Raw genomic sequence first — 9,806 nt, 5'->3', positions numbered from 1 at the left:
ATGGGAAAACAAAAGCCAGGAGAGAGGAGGAGGCGGGAGCAGAGGAGAGACAGTGGCCAATCCGTGGCCAATAAGAGGTCGAGAGAGGTGAGGAGAGGTGTGAAATGAAACCTACCAATGATTAAAGAGAATATGAAGAAAACAAGTCTGTTGTTGAGAGAAGGGGGAGGTGTAAGCCAAGTTTCAGGATAATTTTAGTTTCTGATGTATATCTGCTATAGGAGTTAAGAAACCCTACTTTGAGAATGCAGATGGAGAGATCAGTATGATCATGGCTTACAGAGGTGAAATGTGAAACTATGGGCTTGGAGAAATCTTTAATCTTCACAGCCCTAACATATTCTCTGAAGCGGTCTCAGAGTTTCCTTCCTCCTTTCCCCAGTGAAGATGGCTGGGCATTTACTGCAAGAGATAAAGTAAATAAGGTTGCTAGAGGTATAAGATGTCATCTGAGTGATCTGGAATTTTCCTGAGCGCCTTGAATGAGTATAGTGTTAGATATGTACTTGCAGGTGATACAGCGAGCTCTGTTGAAGGGAAAGTGCCTGGTGTGGATGATTGATGAGGGTGGTCAAGGGAGTTGTGAACAAGAAGAATACGCAGATCAGGTGGTTGGCAATATGAGATGATGGGGTGGTCGGGAAAGAGGGCCCCAATGGAAGGATCATCCTGTAGGATAGGAAAGTTATTGTTAATGGTCCTGGGGATAGAGAGTGTGTTAGAGTGGTAGGGAAGCACCAAAGGAATGTGGTTGTTAGTCCAGGAGTTCCTGGTATAGTTCATGGTCTGTGGGCTGTTTTTGGCTTGGATGAGGGCCCTGTCAATAACACATGTGGGGTATCTTCTGTTGATTTTGAGTGCTTGGTTCTGGAAATTTATGTCATCACTGCAGAGCTGTCGTAGCTGAAGGAAATGTGAAAAGGGGAGAGTGTTTTTAGTGTGTTTGGGGTGAAATGAGCTGTACAGAAGATAGCTGTTGAATCTGTGGGTTTATAATAGACTGAAGTAGAGAGTCAGGGATGGTTAAAGGATAGGTTTATGTCTAGAATCGGAAGAGTAGTGGAGGATATGTTAACTGTATATTTGAGGGACGGGTGGAAGTTGGCAGAAAGTGCGCTAGCTGGTCATTAGAGCATGTGGTGGCACCGACACAGTCATCAACGTATCGCTTATAGAGGTCCGGGACAAAGCCAGTGTAGGAAACGAAGAAGCGTTCTTCTACCCAGCGGCCAAAAATATTGGCATAGCTGGGTCCCATTCTGGGTCCCATTCTGGTGCCCATGGCGACTCCACTAACTTGCTCGTAAAAAAAAAAGTTTATTGAAAGAGAATGCATTAAGTGTGAGTACCAATTCAGCAAGGGGTACAAGGGTGTGGGTGGGTGGATCAAGCATTGTGTGTTTGTCCAGCGTGTGCTTGAGGGCTGTAATACTGTCACTCTGGGGAATGATGTGATGTCCATGTTAAAAATGTAGCATAATGGGCCCTGAATCTGGAAATCAATAAATAGTTGCAGGGTATGGTTGATATAGGGAAGAAGACCAGTGGTCTCACAAGGCTGTTTGAGTAAGGCCGAGATGTGAGTAGTTGGACAGTTGCATGCTGAGACGATGAGGCGTCCAGGGGTGTCAGGTTTCTGGATTTTGGAGAGGAGGTAAAATTGGGAAACCTGGGGAAGTTCAACAATATGGGGGAGCTGTTTCTGAGGAACCTAGAGATTGTTGGTCTGGAGGTTCATTCATGTAATTACTTAAAATTCAGAAATGTGAATATAGTTCACAAATTATTATTAGAGAATGTTTACTATGCCCATAGACTTTCATAAATTAAAGAAAGGCTGAACCCAATGAGTTTGTTTTATTCTGCTTTATATGGTCAGGCGTTTCGTATACATAATGTTTGAATAGTAATTCTTGCATTATGAACTCAAGTACTGGAATCTAAAAATGGAATCAGGTACTAGATTTTGTTCAAATAAAAGTTGTGAAAATTCTCACAAATCACAAACTTTAAAATGACTGAGGTTTGAAGCCTCTGTGTCATTTGTTTGCAACATTATTGGCAAAATAATGTCTCTCAAAAATAGGTGAAATTGTGAAAATAGTAACAAATTAACCTGAACAAAATACAAGCAGTTTGAAATTATTTTTTATGATTAATACATTAATATTGTTAATAATGATCAGAGATGTTCTTATAGTCTGATTTATTAATATCTTAATATTTAACATGTTGTGATATATATAACAATAATCAAATGTCACTATAGTGCACATATTATTTACGATTTCATTTTTAGAGGGGTCTTTCTTTGTTTAAAAATAAAACTTATGCTCTGACTGAGAATTGAACTCGGGACCTTCTGGGCGATTGGGACATAAAACCCCACTTTCCCAAAGAGTCACTCAGTATCATATGGCAGCTGAAACGGACACCTCAAAATGTTTTCAAAATAATCACAAGTGAATGAGCCAAAGAAATTAATGCAGATGTTTGTGAAGAAAGTGGAATACAGTACTACTACCAACTTTATGAATATATTATATTAAGATCCTTAAATTAATATCATTATTGATTTCTATAGTTATGCAAGTTATGAGGATTTTAAAAAGTATAAGTTATTTTACAACAACAATGACAGCAAGTTTTCTTAGAAAAGGTAAAAACATTATCGTTTTTTATAAAGTATATAAAAACATCTGGCTCTGGCAAGGGTTCCTTAAGCAATGGTGACAGGAAAGATCTTTGCAGCTCTCGGCTGCCTTGTAAGCTTTCTGCAGGCTGCCTGCATGCCACTCTCACCCTTTGAATCCTCTTTGGCACATTACTAACTTCAGCTACAAGTGTGATTCTGTGAGCCCTCCCTGAACCAGGATTGTTTTTGGTCACCCAGCCCAGAGGGATATGTTGGCGTCACTTTTTGTTGGTCAACATTTCTTCTTGTTCATTAGAAGAGATTCACACCTTCCAGACCAGTCCTAGTATACTGCCCTATGGTGGTGGGTGGGTACACTGGCATTTGGAACCAGAGGCTCAGGTGGTAGATTTCTCTGGTAAGATTTCTAGCAAATTCTTATAAGAACCTTTCAGGTTTAGCTTCCCTCTTCCTCTTTCCAAGCAGAGAAACTGCTTTGTGGAGTCTGCTTCTTCTTCATCACACTACTGACACCCAATTTCCTTTAGATTTTCACAGAATTCAAACTCAAACTCGTCAAGGCAAATGAAAGATGATGTTTTATTCCGGTTCATATATCCATAACTACACTGGAAAAGCAAACAGCGGCAAAGGTCAGTAAGTAATCAGGCAAGCACATTTACAAGTTAAAGAAGAGTGCAAATGTTCAAGATGGCAAAAGACAACAATTTTATAATACCTGTAAAAGCTGCAAAACAAAATTAGGTTGCAGACAACAGTTCAAAAACTGAATTTCAATATACACTGATAGCTATCCTAGCATTGTCATTGACTGGCAAAGTACTGTATGTAGCTGCCTAGCTGTGGAGTGCCATCTACCAACACTAGAATATTATAACTCACAAAAAAGTGTATGATAATGAAAACAATACATATTATCTACAGTACAGTAATTAGCTTGGTGTAATATTCCATCAAACATCATCAATTTACTTAAATTGCAACTCCTCATTATATTTTGCAATCTTTGGAAGAATGAATAAAACAGAAGCACAGGTCCCATGTCCCAACAGCACAAGAGCAATCATATACATGCAGGACCATAATTAATGTTTTTGCTTGTTCAGATCTCAGATCACCTTTGAGAATTAAGGCTTTGGTGAGTTCATTTAAACACATGGGATTAACATAGATCTATATAAGTACTGTAAAGTAAGGCAACTCCGCTTTGTACAAGAGAAAGAAAGGGTAACATAAGGTAATGTTGCTGCTGTTAAAATTAATCATGATTTCTTTCTTCACAGGGGCTGAGAAGCCTAGTTGTCAACCGTATGAGGCATCTGAACAGCCCCAATTTTCAAAAGAAGGAGATATAAATATAGGGGCAATTTCTTCATTCCATATAAAAGCTGTTGCTGAAAAACCAACATTTACAGTTAAACCAGGACAACTACTATGTTTAAGGTAAGCCTTTTTATGAAAGAAGGTTATGAAACACATAATACCACATTCCTCTATATGAAATCAAACATAATTGTATATCCAAAAAATTTGCATGATACTGCATAAAATATTATCAGACAACTACAGAAATACTGTAATACATTTTTTAACAGGTAATGCTTTGCCCTTACAGTTTGATTCCTGAAGAATTCAAATATGCTCAAACGCTGATGTTTGCTATTGAAGAAATAAATAACAGTTCTGAAATTCTTCCTGGTGTCTCTCTGGGCTATAAGATTTACAATGCTTGTTGTTCAGTAGCTTTGGCCACAAAAGCTGCATTAATATTAATGAATGAACAACAGGAGGAAAGTGATCATCTAAATAAGTCCTGCCCAAAGCCACCCTCTGTTCATGCAATGATAGGACTATCTGGATCATCACAGACGATTGGACTTGCAACGACAGCTGGACCCTTTAACATACCAGTGGTAAGAGAACTGTATATTTTAATAGATATAGAATAAAATGTAAATACTTGTCCCTCAGCACCAATGATCTTCTTTCTCCTTTCTGCAGATGAGTCAGTTTTCAAGTTGTGCCTGTCTCAGTAATAGAAAGAGGTTCCCTACATTCTTCAGGACAATTCCCAGTGATTATTACCAAAGCAGAGCCCTGGCAAAGCTTGTGAAGCACTTTGGATGGACCTGGGTTGGGGCCATTAGAAGTAACAATGATTATGGCAACAGTGGGATGGCTACCTTTATACAAGCTGCTCAGCAAGAAGGGATCTGTATAGAATATTCAGAGGCTCTTTTTCAAACTGATCCTAGAGATAAATTCCTTAAAGTTGCAGATATTGTTAAGAAATCGTCTTCAAAAGTCATTGTTGCTTTTACACCTTATATAATTTTGGAATTGTTAGTTAAAGAGCTTTTGATACAGAATGCCACAGGTTTCCAGTGGGTTGGTACTGAGGCATGGATTACAGACAAGAACCTTGCAGATACAGGCTATAAAGTCCTGGGTGGGGCTATTGGCTTTGCAATTCCAAATGCAGAGATGCCAGGACTTAAAGAATTTATTATAAATAGTCGACCAGCAAACACTCCTGGGAATACTGGCTTAAATGAGTTTTGGGAAAGTATTTTCAACTGTAGCCTAAATTCTCACAATAATTTCAATGTTAAGCCATGCACAGGAACAGAGACTTTGAAAACAATACATAACCTATACACTGATTTGTCAGACCTAAGAATATCATACAATGTGTATAAAGCAGTGTATGCTATCGCTCATGCACTGCACAATCTGATGACATGTCAAAATGGACAAGGACCTTTTGACAACAGAACATGTGCAAACAAACACAGAATAGAAAGCTGGCAGGTAAGGACATTATTTTTTTTCTGCTCTATGTAAATATTTAATTGGAAAATTTACAAATTTTATAAAACTTATTACTCTATTTTGAATACACAATTTTAATGTGTTATAATTTGTTGTAATAAACTAACATTTCTCATAGGTCTATATTTTGGCATTTAGCTACAGTATGTGATTTTGTAATGAGGGACAGATGATGGTAATGACAAGTGAAATTGATATTTGACCCATAGATGTGATAGATTATGTACTTAAACACTTCATATTGCCTACCAATGCATATTTTGCCATGAGGTGTTATGATCAAGATTTTAAAAACTGTGATCAAGTAACAATAACTTCTTCTCACTGTAAAATTAAAACTAATAATAGTCAAATATTAATAATAATAGTCAAAGAGGATACATAGTTAAAAACACTAGAGAGGGATTTGAGGAAATTTATGTTCATGACTTAAATATATTGTCAATGTGGATGATGTTAAATGTTTCTAAGGCCTTCATACAGCAGTGTTATGTTTTTATGTTTTTACTTTCATTTTTATCCTATGTTTCTGAACTACAGGGGATACCTTTTTGTACTTAGTACTGTATATAGAAAGACTTACATATTCCCTTTTTCTAAGGGTTAATGTGTGATGAAAGCAAGTATACATACTGTAAGGAAATTAACACTATTTTATTCCAGGTTCTACATTACCTAAAAAGTGTTAACTTCACAACCAGAAGTGGAGAAAATGTATTTTTTGATGAAAATGGGGATCCAGTAGCACGATATACAATAGTAAACTGGCAAAATAATAAGCAGGGAATCATAACTTTTGAAAATATTGGTCTTTATGATGCTTCTTTACCAGAGGAACAGCAGTTCATACTGAAAGATGTTAATATTGTCTGGGCAGGTAATCAGAGTAAGGTAGGTATTCACCTGAACATTCATACCAGTATTAAAAACAACCTCTTCCAAAATAATCAATTAGAATATCAGTTTCAAAAGTACATTATAATTAGCTACAATCCTATCAAAATATACTGTAACTGTGTCACAGGTGCCAAGATCAGTGTGCAGTGAGAGCTGCCTTCCAGGGACTCGTAAGGCCATTGAGAAAGGGAAGCCAGTCTGCTGCTTCATCTGCATTCCCTGTGCAGAGGGAGAGTTCAGTAACACTACAGGTAAAGTAAAAATAGTGAAATATAGTTCTTAATACCCATTAACATGATTTTTGCTTAGCAGCTGAAAATAGGTAGACCCTCTGTCTTTAAAGACCTTATTTCTGTCTTGATAGTATTTATGTAATATTTCTATTAACCATACATATCGTACAGTACCTGCACTTAACAGAAGCTTAAACATGCAACATTCTTGCTAATGAGATCTTTTTTTGTTCTTTAAACTGGATTTAGATTGTTCTCAGAAGTGACTTTAAAGTAATTGCTTTTTTGTATTTCCAACCTTTGTAAAATGATGTGAGATTCCAAAAGGTCTGAAACATGTACAATTATAGTTTAAGAAATACAGTATAAAGACAATATGGTTTTTCTTTCTCTTTCCAGACTCACTTGGCTGTGACTTGTGTCCTTCGGAATACAGGCCAAATGAACAACAAGATCAGTGCCTTGCTAAAACAACTGAATTTTTGTCCTTTGGAGAATTAATGGGAAAACTTCTAGTTACATTTTCTTTGCTTGGAACATCCCTAACCCTAGTGATAGGTGTTCTTTTTTTCCGATACAGATTTACTCCAATAGTTAAAGCCAATAACTCTGAACTAAGTTTCCTTCTGCTCTTTTCATTGACTCTGTGTTTCCTCTGTTCACTTACTTTCATCGGCCAGCCCTCTGACTGGTCCTGTATGTTGCGCCACACAGCATTTGGGATCACATTTGTCCTGTGCATCTCTTGTGTTCTGGGGAAAACAATAGTGGTGTTAATGGCCTTTAGGGCTACACTGCCAGGCAGTAACATTATGAAATGGTTTGGGCCCAAACAGCAGCGCTTAAGTGTTCTTTTTTTCACGCTCATACAGATCTTCATTTGTGTTGTTTGGTTGGCAAAATCACCTCCTTTTCCTAACAAGAACATGAGCTACTATAGAGAAAAAATCATTTTAGAGTGCAATTTAGGATCAGCTGTGGGATTTTCTGCTGCACTAGGCTATATTGGATTTCTTTCTGCCTTGTGCTTTGTGCTCGCTTTCCTGGCTCGGAAGCTGCCTGATAACTTCAATGAAGCCAAATTCATTACATTCAGCATGCTCATATTCTGTGCTGTCTGGATCACCTTTATCCCAGCTTATATCAGCTCCCCTGGGAAGTTCACAGTAGCTGTGGAAATATTTGCTATTTTGGCTTCAAGCTTTGGTTTACTTTTTTGCATTTTTATTCCAAAATGTTATATTATATTACTTCAACCTGAGAAAAATACAAAGAAACATTTAATGGGAAAAATGCCTTCCAAGTCCCTCTAAGGTCTAAGCAAGAAAGTATTATTAAATACTGCTTTCCTTACCACCATCACATTTTTTTCTAGATCAATAACATTTACAAGCGTAAGAAAGTTGTAACCTTTGCTCTGATGCAAAACCCTTTCTAAATGTCCCCGTAGATCATTGTCAACCAAGTAAGATTATATTGTAATGACTTAAAAGTCAGTCCTATCAATGATGCAACAAATGTAACATGGTTATCAATGACACATAGTAGTGTTTAGCCGTTAGCAGTGTTTAAAGCTTATTGTTAATACGCTGACTACTGAGTTACTGTTACAGATATTGCCTTGTGTCAGATAAGAAGTGGAATGATTTTCTGGTGGCAAACTAGCATTAACTCACAATAGGTAATGTTTTAATGTATGCAAAACAGTTACAGTGTCAGCAGCATGGCATCACACACACACCTGCATAAGCATATTTTATTCTGTGTTGGTCCCTATGTCATGTGACATGGGTGTTGTTTGCCCTTTGCACCCCCCTCCACTTGAATAAATATTAATTATTATAATAAATATAGTCATTAACCTAACACTAAATAACGTACTGTTTGTGCTGTACAGTAAGTGAATCTGTTGTGGGCAACACTGGCCAACCTACTGTTCCAGGGTCCAGCCAGGAATGTGGGCCATGAGGAGGTGCTGCGTCAGAGGTCATTTGTGAGGTGTTCAGAAACCTAGATGGGCTTCGTGAAGGATCAGTTAGTTCATGAGTTCTGCGAAAGGTGCCCGCAATATGTTGTAACGTCAAACTAGAAATCACAGAATTGCATTCTAATCTAAATAAAGTTACTTCCTTTTATTGATTTCTTTCTGCTTCTAAAATATCTTTTTAATATGTATGTCCTCTTCATGTTATTCATTTTGAATACATTATCCCAATGTCCATGGAAAGCTGTTATCATTACATTTTGTACGTCTTATCAATTTCATTGTTTTCTTAAGATAAAGACAGATATTTCCTTATGTGAAGCACAGATCTGGGTCTTCTTTAATATATTTCTATGTATACAGTACATTTTCTTTTTAGCATGTATTACCTCTTATTATAAATTTTGAGTATATCATAGATGTGTCTATTTGGAAATCTCTCCAGTTACTGTCCTGTATATCTGAATCTGCTATCAGTGCTTACTGCATATCAATGTATCAATCCCATTGTTTTCTTAAGATTGTAACAAATATTTCCTTGTGTTAATAATAAAAGAAACCCCCCCAAAAAATGTCCAAAGTTTATATCACAGAGGACAATAATCTGAAGAACCCAGTCCCACATTGCCACAGGGATCATGCTATGATAGCATGACATAGCATGAGAAGCAGGCCATAGAAGGCCAAAATCTAATTCATAACCAAGGACATGCTACCATACTGCTCATTAGGAACAAGTAAAAGGTTTATTCCATGCTAAAACAAGAAGAAGGGAAACACAACGCTTCGGCTGTGGAGCCTTTTTCAGGTGTGAGCACACCCGAAGAAGGCTCCACAGCTGAAACGTTGTGTTTCCTTTCCTCTCCTTCCAGCATGGAACAAAACCTTTTACTTGTTCCTTTGCAGCCTCCGCATGCTAATGCAGCTAACTACAGTATTTGTACTAATACTGTTCATTGCCTACTATTACAGCAATTTCACATTATGATTCTGGGCATTCTGGATATAATACATTCATTATACTGTAGCATTTACAGGTTCTTTTCAGAAGAAAGGACCAGTGGAGACACGATTAACAAACCAAGCGCTAGCTTTGTTCATTAACAACCACACAAAACCGAACACAGGATATACACGCACATGAGGAGACTGACGGAACACGTACACAACTTTAGGGTGGTAATTACTTTACAACACGCTATAC

At 37.3% G+C, this 9,806-nt stretch overlaps 1 protein-coding gene across 1 annotated transcript; it reads left to right on the top strand.

Moving 5' to 3' along the window:
- On the top strand, positions 1 to 7,931 carry LOC102692432 (extracellular calcium-sensing receptor-like). The gene is made up of 9 exons (XM_069197703.1): positions 1 to 97; positions 222 to 284; positions 2,952 to 3,053; positions 3,940 to 4,099; positions 4,272 to 4,569; positions 4,658 to 5,467; positions 6,152 to 6,379; positions 6,513 to 6,636; positions 7,018 to 7,931. The coding sequence occupies exons 1-9, from the start codon at positions 1 to 3 to the stop codon at positions 7,929 to 7,931; spliced, it is 2,796 nt and encodes a 931-aa protein (XP_069053804.1).
- Positions 7,932 to 9,806: the final 1,875 nt, after the last annotated feature.

This window comes from Lepisosteus oculatus, chromosome 13, assembly GCF_040954835.1.
Source record: "Lepisosteus oculatus isolate fLepOcu1 chromosome 13, fLepOcu1.hap2, whole genome shotgun sequence".
In the NCBI taxonomy this organism is placed as follows: Eukaryota; Metazoa; Chordata; class Actinopteri; order Semionotiformes; family Lepisosteidae; genus Lepisosteus; species Lepisosteus oculatus.
The sequence above is the reverse complement of the archived record's forward strand: the minus strand, read 5'-3'. Positions and strand labels throughout refer to the sequence as shown.

Excerpts from the sequence above, each read along its gene's own strand:
- LOC102692432 (XM_069197703.1), top strand. The coding sequence starts at position 1 with ATGGGAAAACAAAAGCCAGGAGAGAGGAGGAGGCGGGAGCAGAGGAGA. Across the intron at positions 4,100-4,271 it reads GGACAACTACTATGTTTAAG|TTTGATTCCTGAAGAATTCA; the intron begins GTAAGCCTTTTT and ends TTGCCCTTACAG. Across the intron at positions 5,468-6,151 it reads ACAGAATAGAAAGCTGGCAG|GTTCTACATTACCTAAAAAG; the intron begins GTAAGGACATTA and ends ATTTTATTCCAG.